The 11,727-nt window shown below is 42.5% G+C and overlaps 1 protein-coding gene and 1 pseudogene across 1 annotated transcript in view; one reads left to right on the forward strand and one right to left on the reverse strand.

The window, feature by feature from the left end:
- The window catches only part of IQGAP2 (IQ motif containing GTPase activating protein 2), a 373,356-nt gene that overhangs the window by 265,233 nt on the left and 96,396 nt on the right, over positions 1-11,727 (reverse strand). Inside the window, exon 2 of the mRNA XM_006873291.1 lies at positions 5,049-5,205. Within this exon, the coding sequence (XP_006873353.1) occupies positions 5,049-5,205 (157 nt within the window). The remainder of the gene's footprint in view (positions 1-5,048; positions 5,206-11,727) is intronic.
- Positions 10,691-11,553, forward strand: LOC102815789 (annotated as a pseudogene).

The raw sequence follows: 11,727 nt of genomic DNA on the forward strand, positions 1-11,727 counted from the left end.
CGGCTTTGCTGGTTACCAGAATGTGGGGGGTGGGGTGAGGGGAGGGAGGGGAAGGTGGGCACAGGGTAGGGAATAGACACAGGACAGTCTGGGTGCTAGGGAGGGGACAATACACAAGAAGGGGGAGGGGAATAGAAGAACAAAGTGGACGGGAAAACAATTAGGTATGTTTGCATGGGCTAAGTGGGATAGAGGTAAATAACGATGTATGCACAACCTTGGAACAACAGGGTCCTGGGATACATGGATTGAGACATGGTTGGAATGAGGAAAAGGAGGGAAATAATATTAAGATGCTTGGCTGTCTTTTGAATCTTGGTTTCCCTGGCATACTATTATAAAATAAGACACTTGAGGGGCGAGAAAGAAATAGCCAGAAATATCACCATAGAAAGTTTGTACATCTGTCTTCTGCCTATAACTAACTGTAATACCTAAAATGGGGCTACAACGTTCCCAGTGAAGGAGGCTTCCTCTGGATCCTCTGCATTACATAAGACCATAGTTGGAATCCTGAACTGCATGCAGAATCTTCTGAGGTGGGAAATTTCCACTTGAAAGGACAACCAGCCTGGAGCAGGTAGAAGAACCGAAGATACTTCTTGAAAGAAAGACTGACAGGAAAAATACAAAACAATATAGGCAGCCTGACTGATTATTACAAGAACAAGCAAGTTGCTCACCCAGAAGACTTCAGGTCCCTTCAGGGCAAACCCCCTTCCAAGACTAAGACTCAATGGGAATACATGCTCTGATTGGTGACCACGTTTGTCACCGATAAGGGGAAGTTAGGGAAAAATAGCAAAGAAGCTTTGAGCTAAGCCCTACAACGTTCAATAGAGACCTGGTTTGCCAGCATTGTGGCAATACCTGGGGACTCTTGGTGCCCAGAGTCAGTGACATAGCCACAGAGGACTAGAGTGGAGAGTGAAGCATCCAGCTGATAAGAGAGGGCATATGCATAAGAACACCCACACTTGCAGGTAATATCCACTTGGCCTGGCTTCAATGACTGGATGATCAGAGCTCAACCAGAAGAAAGAAGAGGAAAAAAAGAGAGATCTGATACAATTTGATGAACTTGACCTACAACTATGGATGCAGTAGCTTAAAAGAGGGAACAAATCTTTACAGGGAGGCTCATTGCCACCCCCTCCATATACAGAGTAGACAGGGATGGGCAACTTGGACATTGGCTTCCCAAAATGGGGGTGGGGGGTACAAAGGCAAGAAGTGACTGGCTTACAAGCTTTCAAGAGGGAGCCTAGATCCAGCGGGCATGCAGGAAGGTAGAATCTCCACTGAGTGGTATCCAATCTGTCTGGGCAGGGCTGATGAAAGGATATGTGGATAGGTTTCTTATGATACAATAGTGAATAATTGCTATCAGGACTGATTGTGAGGTTTGGAAATGTAAAGGTAGAAGTTTTGTAGCAAAAGGAGGGGAGTGATTGACTTTGCAGTCTAGGAGAGGAGGTCCCTGGGACCATCAAGGGAGAAGAGTGGAGTGCGGGACCCTACCCAGAGAAGCAGTGACGCTAGAGATGGAGGCAGAGACGATGATGTGGAGAGATGGAGTGGCTGGGGACTTTAGACACAGAGAGGGAGAGGGGATGTGTGCTGACAACCAGGGGGGGTAGGATTGCAGGGTATACCTTTTGGTTGGTTGATGATGCATGGAGGGGATTGTAACCATGGCAATGAAACAATATATGAGAAGATGAATGTAAAGCTAATGTTATCCCATATAAACTATCATATAATTCACAATAAAATATTTTTAAAAAGAGTTTTGCTTTCATGATCTCATGCCAAGAGATTTAGACTCAGGAATCCGGGGTGGGGTCTGAGAGCCCACATTTTTGACATGCATGCCACCAGGGGGTCCTGCAGAAGGTCTGAGCATCACACTGTCAGACTAGAGCACTTTGGTAAATACTGAATCCAATGGGAAGACAAGGAAAGAAATGGAATCCTTTGTTGTACTTGAAGCAACTGTGACTCATTGCTACACCCACCGCCTACTTTGGGCCACCATTCACTGAGGAGTTGGCCATGAAAGGGTAGACCCAGTTCATGCCTTCACAACAAGTCAGTTTCTAAAGAGTACTGTGGAGTATCTAAAACAGGAATGAGCACAAAACTGAGACCTGGGAGTACAGGGGTTGGAGGTGACCAGAGAAGGAATAGTCACAATTGGAAGATTTTCCTCTCATACCTAAGATATCTGTAACCCTAAATTCACCAGGGTTGCGAAGGCCAAGCAGATGGGTCAGCACGAAAGCTCCCATCTGTTTAAGTGATGACTGTCCGGTCCATCCTCAATGGCAAGACTGTTAGGGCTGTGGGGTCTAGCTTTGCCATGGGACACGCTGCCTAACAGGCGGGTCATATTTTATGGTTGCAGTCTAGGCAGACCCTGTGGAGAGAGCCTGAGTTGACTGAATTCATGGTTTCCAGATGGCACATCAAGAGGCTGAGCCTGAACTAGTAAGTGTTCCCGGGTGTCTCAACATCTTTGCCGCAGCCCCATGATTGAGTGCTGTTGGAAAGGACCACGTGGAAAGGCTTTATTCCTGAAGAACTGAAGAACAGGAAAATTTGTCTCCTTTCATTTTTGTATAAGAAACAAAAAGGCTTTAAAATAAAATTTTATGGTTACAGGGCAAATCACTATGAATTTCCATGAAGGACATTGAGTACTTTTAAAGATTTAATAATAATAATAATCATCATCAAAAAACCATCTTTTGTCTCTAGTGACTTAGTGGAGAGGCAGTTCCCATTTGTCCTGTGTTTTTTCCTTTAACTCAGCAGCAAGGAGGGGCTCCCACGTCACAGCTGGCATCGGCCTCCCTCCTCCTGCTGCTTGCCTTCTGCCCTCCTCTGCTACTCTTGTTTCTTCTGTTCATTCAGCCTACCAGGGCGGTAAAACAGAACCATTTCCCCTTTTGTCATCTGTTGCTGGGTTATCATTCCTTGCCTAGGTCCCACAGTTATTGCATTCTGTAATAAAATGAAAAGAAGATTTTCCCTGTCTTTATGAGTAATCACTGAGATGCTAACCACAAGGTTGGTGGTTCAAACCCACCAGTCACTCCTTGGAAACCCTATACAGACAGGGTCACTGTGAGTCAAAACTGACTGGAAGGAACTTAACAACAACACCCTGAATAGTAACCATAAACCAAGTTGTGGAGTGTACTCTTAACTCGTGGGGACCTCACGTGCGTCAAAGAGTGTTCCGTAGGGCTTTCAATGGCTAACTCACTTTTCAGACTTAGATCACCAGGCTTTTTTTTTTTTTTTTTTTCCTGAGGTATCTGTCACGGATTTGAACAGTCGACCTCTTGGTTAACAGCCAAGCACGTTAACTGTTTGTACCAGTAAGGGATTCCTCCCAAATAGCAGGATCATTACACTGGTGGGATCTCTGATGGCAAAAGGAAAAAGTATTTGTTTAAGCTACCATGAGGGTCTACACTTGAACAAGGAGATACTTACATTAAGGTGTATGATGTATCAGGAAGAGAAAAGAACTAACCCATGAAGCTAGCTAATCAAATTCTGCTCCAAGAAGGGTCTCTCTTTCTGGTCTGATTCTTGCTGTCCACAAATCCCCCACTGAGGCTAAGCTGGAGCCCAGGCAAACCACCCTTAAGCTAACTCTATTGTTATATCTATAAGAGGGTTAGTATTAATACACCTAGGTTTTAATAATATCCAAGAGAAAATAATGTATTAATTCTATATTTTTAAACAATAAATTTTGTATAAAGAGCAACTAAAGAATTATGTGAATCAGACAATAAACAAGAAATTATTTCATTTTTCAACTATACTCAACATTGTCCCTACCATAATAAAAGAAAAGAACTTTAATTGTATTTGAAAATCTGCAGATAAAAATGTTGCTATAAAAAACAAAATACAATATATGAAAAAAACAAGGGATCAAGTTTTGAAGACGTTCTAGAAAGCTTGGTCCTTAGATGATACAAAATTATGCATTTTAGGATGGAACACCACATATTTTAAAATTCCCTTTTGAAAACAAATCTAATGGGAGGGCTCTTTGAAGTTGGTGTTTAATTTCTTCATGGAAAATTTCAAACACCAAAAAGTAGACAGAATAGTTTAATAAGTTCTTATGCACCCATCATGCAACCCTTACAGTATGAGCTCATGGCCAATTTAGAACCATTCATCCAAGACTCTGTTTCCCCATCCCCAACCCTATTATTTTAAAGCAAATCCTAGATACTGTATCATTTTAACTTTATAAACTTCAAGTTGCATATCTAAAAGGTCAGAATTTTAAAAATTAATAGAAGATTGGTGTTTGTTTTTGTCTCCCTTTTGCTCTCTTCCCTTCAGCCCCATGTTCCTATCAAACCTAAAATGTGTTACTTAATTTGTTTGTTTTTGTAAAAAGTGCTTATAAGAGATTGGTTTTATTGTTGGTTTTTTTTTCTTTTTTCTTTTTTGTCTTTTCCAAATTAGCCATGGAATAATACTTGAAACTTCCAGAGAAGATACTGTTGTTTTTGTTTTACACACCAAATGGAAAGGAATTCCTACCCCACTCTTCTTTATTACTACTGCTTTTATCACATAGGCCCTAACTCACTGGGGCCACAAGTTCAAATCCCAGCTGGGAACTTTGTCCTTTGATGAGAACACAGGGAGCAATAAACTGTGTTGTTGGTGAAAACCGGAGCAGTAAAAAGTGCCTCCACGTCTGCATTTACTGGCACTAATAACACTCAAATGACCTCCATGAAGGAAGAATGGGAGTGGGAATAGGAAAGCCCAACAAGCCAGAGGTTGCACAGCCTCGGCTCAGTAACAGAAACACTCTGTGCCTTTGAAACTGTGTCAGCCTCATGTATGATTATGAACAGGCTCCAAAGACCAAGGACACCTCCATGCTGCACCCCTCCACTGTGCATACTAGGAACACTGAGAGTCAACGAAGCGAAGGGAGGAAAGAAAGAACCAAGCATTCACATTTAGTTGGAAGCCAAAATCAATTGGATCTCAGTTACCTTATAACGTGTTTGTTCCACATCATAGATCTTTTTCTCTGATACCATTTTAGGGGCAAAAAACTTGGCTAACTTGGCAAGGTAAACTCCATTCCTCAGCCCTTCTTCCAGTTCAGTGGTTGGTGGCAATTCTTCAACTAAGCAGACTTCCATCCATCTGCAAGGATTTAAACAGACAGACAAATAGTGAGTCCATTTCAGTGCCTCTCTGTAAGCGAGGAGAGGCAGCATTTCACTGTGTGTGCTGGAGACAGGAATAGAGATAGCAGGAAGGGCAGCGTTTCTAGGTGCCACAGCTGGGACGAAGGTTCAGGACAAGCCATGATGAATACAATCACACAGGTGCTGAACTCTCCCCCACTCCAGAACCAGTAAGCTTCACCCTTATCTGAGTCTTTGATAGTTTTCCTTTATACCAAAAAAGAAAAAAGCCAAACCATTTCCAATGGGTAGAATCAGTCCTGCTAACATTAAAGAAAAACTTCCAAGTTTATGAACCCCTAGCAAGCAAAACTCTCATAGGAGTTGTGCCTTTGGGGAACAGCATAGTTCCAAGTCTTGTTTCAGTCTCAAAATTGACAGGGACGGTAAAGAAGCATGGGAAAGGAGTATCACAGATTGAATATAGCAAGCAGTCTTCTGGAAGTAACATACACTCCCTTTTTTTCAATACCAAGAAATGCTAACCTTTTGGGGAAGATACAGTACTTACCAGGCTCTGAAAAAATAGTTTATAGAACAATCAGATTAAATCTTAGGATACTCTGCCAGTACTGTAGAAAAGACGGTGCCAAGGTCAATACTGGCTCAGGGACACACTATGGATGGGCAGCCAGGCCAGTTCATATTTCACACTGTTGTGCTGAGAATACGCCAGAGTCAGGAGGATAACATTAGTCCTAACCTATTCCTGAGTAACTTTTATTTGCCCTAAATTCCAAGCATCTGCTGTTCCAGGTCACAGTGGGGAGGACCCCAACTCCCTTCCTCCCTTCCACTGATCCCAAAACGAATTGTAAACTCTTCGTATAAGCAACATACCTGTACAGCCATGGCCCCCTTTGCCCCCCAGAGGGTCATTAGCACAACAGGGGCACATGGAGGACAACAGGGGCACTGTTCAGCAATTTAGTGGTGAACAAAAATGTATTGTCAGTGCTCTGGGTAATGTATTTTAAAATCTCAGAGAGCCCCTAATAAGCATGATATATTTACTGATGATTAATTTGTGGTTGCTAAAAAACCCTGGTGGCACTGGTAGTTAGGTAGTTAGGTAGAGTTAGGTCTGCTAATCTCAAAGTCAGTGGTTCAAACCCACCACAGCCATTCCATGGGAGAAAGATGAGGCTGTCTGCTCCCCTAAAGATGAATCATATCTCAGAAATGAGGTGGCGTCAACTGCATAGCAGTGGGCTTTGGGTTTTTATGTGCCGTTCCCATATACCATTCCCATGACGGACCACTGTGATGGATGGGGTTTTCGGTACTTGATTTTCACAAAATAGATTGCCAGGCATTTCCTCCTAGTCCATCTTAGCCTAGAAGCTTTGCTGAAACCTGTTAAGTGTCATAGCAACACGCACGCCTCCACTGAGGGGCAGATGGGGCGGTGAATAGGTATACTATTCTGGGTCTTTCACATGGATGGTGAATGGTTCTCCCGCTCAACTCTCCATGCCCCTGAGCACGGACTACATGAGAAAAACATACCATATACCTTGTCTTCCATTGCATCAAATACAGTTGAGGGAGGAATATAATAGCAAGGACAAAGCAAGAGAGGCCATTATGTGCCACACAACACGGCAGTGCATAAAACCTTTTTGAAAGTTGGGGACTAAAGGAGGTTTGTTGGGCTTTCACGGGGGTGATTATAGAAAAAGGTGATGGTAGTTGGAGTTGGCCTGGAAAAAGAGAAGACTCGGGAAGGTAGGAAGTGTACTAGGAGCTGCAGAGCAGGATGCATAGACCAGACATGGCTGACTTGCTGAGAAAACAAGGAGGGCCCTAGACCTTGGGACCACATGGGGAGAAGATAGAAATGAAGCTGGGCACATACAGTGAAGACAGACCATGGAGGATCCAGCACATGAGCTGGAGGAGCATGGGTATTTTCTGTCACGGGAAGGAAGGAGCTGCTGGCAGCTTCACAGCAGAGGAGTGATGTGCTGACTGACTGGTAATTAGAGAAAATTAATCTGGTATGATGGATGCCCCAGAGACAAAGCACTCAGTCAGGTTTTTTCTGACATGAGGTCATGGGAGCATGGATTAGACGGGAAGAACTGGAAGAATAGGGAATCTAGGAGACATTTCAAGGAAACAGTAACAAGAGTTGGTGACAGTTCAGAAAATGGGTTGACGGGAAAAGGATTGTTCCAGCCAGAGAGAGAATCATGGTGAGGGGGAGCTCTCTGCACCCAGACAAGCTGGCAGCGTGACCTCAAGCAAGTTCTCTAACCTCTCTGAGCTTCCGCTTGCCCCTCTGTAAAGAGAAGAGTGGGCAGGACCAGCTGAGGAGACTCTGCCCCCCTGAAGTACTTGTTGTTGTTGTTATGTGCCATCGAGTCGGTTCTGACCCATAGCGACCCTGTATAGGGTTTCCGAGGGTGTAAATCTTTACGGGAGTAGAAAGTCTCATCTTTCTCCTGCGGAGCAGCTGGTAGTTTCGAACCGCTGACCTTAAGATTCGCAGCCCGATTCGTAACCACTACGCTACCAGTACTTAGAAGACTATAAAGAGTGGAAGCAGGATGGTTTTTGCAAAGAGAACAGGCAAAATGAGATGATAATGAACTTGGCTTTTCACATTATTACCCACAAGGCGACACAGAGATATTTGGCTTATGTGAACTTGCATTAAAACAAACAGAATTAAGAGAACCATGGATTTGCTAAATTAAAAAAATTTAAGAAATCAATAATAATGTCACCTTTTTTGTTGCTGCTGTTTTAAATCTGGTCAAGTTCGGAAACCAAGTTTCTAATTTAAATGATCCAGGAGTTAAAGCATTAAGTTATTTTACAGTAAAACTATCTGTTGTCAAATAATAATTGTCTGAAGGAATTTTTTTTTTTTTTTAAGAAACTGCTTTTCACACAACAATATATACTTGTTTCTAAATGGCCCAGTCATTAGGTTATGTGCTTCCAGAGGGGGTGGGGTGAGGAAGGTAAGTTGATAATTATTGTTGTTAATTGCCATCGAGTCGATTCTAACCCATAGTGAACCTGTATAGGGTTTTGAAGGAGCAGCTGGTAAGCTTGAACCACCAACCTTGCAGTTCAAACAACTTTGCAAGTCTGACGCATTAGCCCACAGTGCCACACCAGGACTCCTGATAATTGTAGGAAGGGACAAAAAGTTAAAGTAACTTTACGTGGCACTGTAGGATAAGCACTCAACCATAAAGTTGGCTTGAACTCCAAGGTTAGCAGTTCAAACTCACCAGTTGCTCCTTGGAAACCCTATACAGGTTCACTATGGGTTAGAATCGACTCTATGGCACTTAACAACAACAAAATAGTTAGGAGTCCTGGTGTGGTGTTGCAGGCTAATGCGTCAGACTACAGAGTCATTTGAACTGCAAGGTCAGTGGTTCAAGCTCACCAGCTGCTCCTTGGAAACCCTATACAGGGTCACTGTGGGTCAGAATTAACTCAATGGCACTTAACAACAACAAAATAGTTAGGAGTCCTGGTGTGGTGCTGTGGGTTATTGCACTGGACTGCAAAGTCCGTTTGAACTGCAAGGTTGGCAGTTCAAGCTTATCAGGTGCTCCTTGGAAACCATATACAGGCTCACTATGGGTTGGAACCTATTTGACAGCATTTAATAACAACAACAACATAGTTAATAAGGGTCTCTATGAGTCGGAACTGACTCAACAGGACACAACAATCGTGAATCAGCAGCGTTAACCATCTGTACCAGGGCCTCATCCTTTGTAAAACTTTGCTTCATTTCATTTAAATGTAGGCATCAAAGATTAATTTATCCCCGGTATTGTGTGCATATGTTGGAGAAAATAACCAGCATGATTTTACCATTTTAAGTCCTTTTCCTGCAATAAACTAAATATGAGAGATGAACAAGGACCCGTAGAGGCCTACCTCAGTCGCTCAGTGTGTGTTCTCTGCAGCCGTATGCCCTTGAGCTCGTAACATTGATGGAAGCTTGGTGATAGTTGTGCAGCGGCCTCAAGTGAATGCAAAGGTTTCACATGAGAATTTAATTTAGCCCTTCTGACTTTTTTTACTTCCTTTTAGCACAAAAAGTGAAAACCCATTACACTATTATGCAACAACAAAGACTAGATATTTTAACATTCTTTTGCAAAATAGTTCACATGTTGATCTACAAAACATTAGGGACAGAAACTGACTTCTGATACTTGAAAATTCTTGGAACAGGACGCTACTGTATTAAAAATGGGTTTCTACAATAAAAGCACATTTTCCATTCTTGGCCAGTACTTCTACTTTGGGTACATTTATTCCATACAGCGCTATATGATAGAGACAAGATTTATAGTTGGTGATTTCCTGAATAACGACATGCAGAGCAAATGCTTGAGTGAAACAACTTTCATATGCTCTACCAGGCACTGAGTTACAGAATAGAATGGGCTGTTTGTCTCAGGGATAGATTTATTTATTATTTAGTTATTTAACTTTGTGTCTCTAGCAAGCAAAACTGACATTAGTTTTCGTTTTTTGCTTTAATACAAAATTGAAAAAATGGCTTCTTTCTGTGCCGCCCTCCTCCCCTCCCCCAATTCCCTTCCCTCCCTTCTGTCCTCTTCCACCTCTCTCCCCTTTCCCTATCACTTGGATAGCATCTTGAACATTTATACATAAAGCTCTGAACTCCAAAAGCACACGTTGGAGACTGCTTAAATGATAAAAAGGAAACGAAGTTCCTTTATCTAATTTCTGTGTCTAGTAAATGATCTAAATTTTCCCTGTGAAGAGAAGACCAAAGTTGCATGACTGAGAGTGAAGTAGACCGTACACCTGGCAAGGAAGACAACGTTCTCCTGTAACTCTTGAGGTACTCAGGAGAAATGGTGCCCATTTTTGCTTTGGGATGTTGGTGTTTTTCTTCGGCGCTGTTAATGGGCTCAGACTCACAGAGACTTTATGCACAACAAAACAAAACACTGCCCGGTCTTTGTCATCCTCACTTTGTTATGTTTGAGCCCATTGTGGCTGCGACTGTGTCAATCCATCTCTTTGGAGGTTTTCCTCTTTTTCACTGACCCTCCACTTTACCAAGAATGATGTCCTTCTCCACAGACTGATCCCTCCTAACAACATGTCCAAACTATGAGGGATGAAGTCTCACCATCCTCCTTTTTTAAGGCACATTCTGGCTGTACTTCTTCCAAGACGGATTTACTTCTTCTTCTGACAGGCCATGACACTTTCAATATTCTTTGTCAGCACCGTAATTCAAATGTATGGAATTTTCAATGGTCTTCCTTATTCACTGTCCAAGTTTCACATACATACGAGGCTATTAAAAATAGTACGGCTTAGGGTCATATCTCTGCCTCACCCCTGGAAGTTACTGTGGTTTCTCCAGCAGTTCCACTGTAAGCCCGTGAACCAAAATGCTTCTTCCAGCATTGAAGTGAGAAATGACCAGGCTTTTCTCTCTTATTCATGGAGTTGCTTTGGCCACTGTAGGTTACAGGTGCTGAGGCTGTGGGGGGTTTGGAATGTTCTATGCTGTGAGAAGGGGCCGCAAGACCAGAGTTTTTCTTACTTGGAATGAATGTAGTATACAGGTGGACCGGTATCCTGCTGCCAGATTTAAGAAGTTTGCTACTGAAGACAAGGCCTGGGCCTTTGTCAGGAACTCTGTGAGCCTTGATGGTTCAGAAGGACAGAAAAAGAAACATGAGCAAGAATCTCAAGCCAAAGCAAACAAGTGACTCCATGAGTCATTGGATGAAGAAGAAGATGAAAGTACAGAACCTTGCGCAAAGCATGTAAAACAAAATGCAGAATCAGTACCTTCAGTTAACAAAGACAAATGTTCTTATAATGACGAATTTGTAGTGTTTACACTGAAGGCTGCTGCTCCAATAATGGACAGAGAAAGGCAAGAGCAGGAATTGGTGTTTATTGGGGACCATGTCACCCTTTAAATGTAGGCATTAGACTTCCTGGGTGACAAACAAACCAAAGAGCAGGAATTCAGGCAGCCTGCAAAGCCATTGACCAAACAAAGGCTCAAAACATCCATAATTTGGTTCTGTATACAGATAGCATGTTCACTACAGATAGTGTAACTAATTGGGTTTAAGATTGGAAGAAAAATGTATGGAAAATAAGCACCAGGAAAGACGCAATCAACAAAGAGGATTTTGTTGAGCTTGACAAACTTATTCAGGGCAAGGATATTCAATGGGTGCATGTTCCTGGTCATTCGGGATTTGTGAGCAATGAAGAAGCTGATAGATTACCAAGAGAAGGGGCTAAGCAATCTGAAGACTGAAAGAAGAAATTGGAATACTTGGGAACATAAGTCAGTGGCTATTTTGTTACTTTGACTTATTGTTATGGAAAATGAAGTCTATAGGATGGATTATTGCAAAGGATGGAACAGGCAGTTACAAACTATATCAGAAAGACAATATGACTTTCTGTGAAATTGTTTAATAAAAGGTGG

This window comes from Chrysochloris asiatica, unplaced genomic scaffold (genome assembly GCF_000296735.1).
Source record: "Chrysochloris asiatica unplaced genomic scaffold, ChrAsi1.0 scaffold00234, whole genome shotgun sequence".
Classification (NCBI taxonomy): domain Eukaryota; kingdom Metazoa; phylum Chordata; class Mammalia; order Afrosoricida; family Chrysochloridae; genus Chrysochloris; species Chrysochloris asiatica.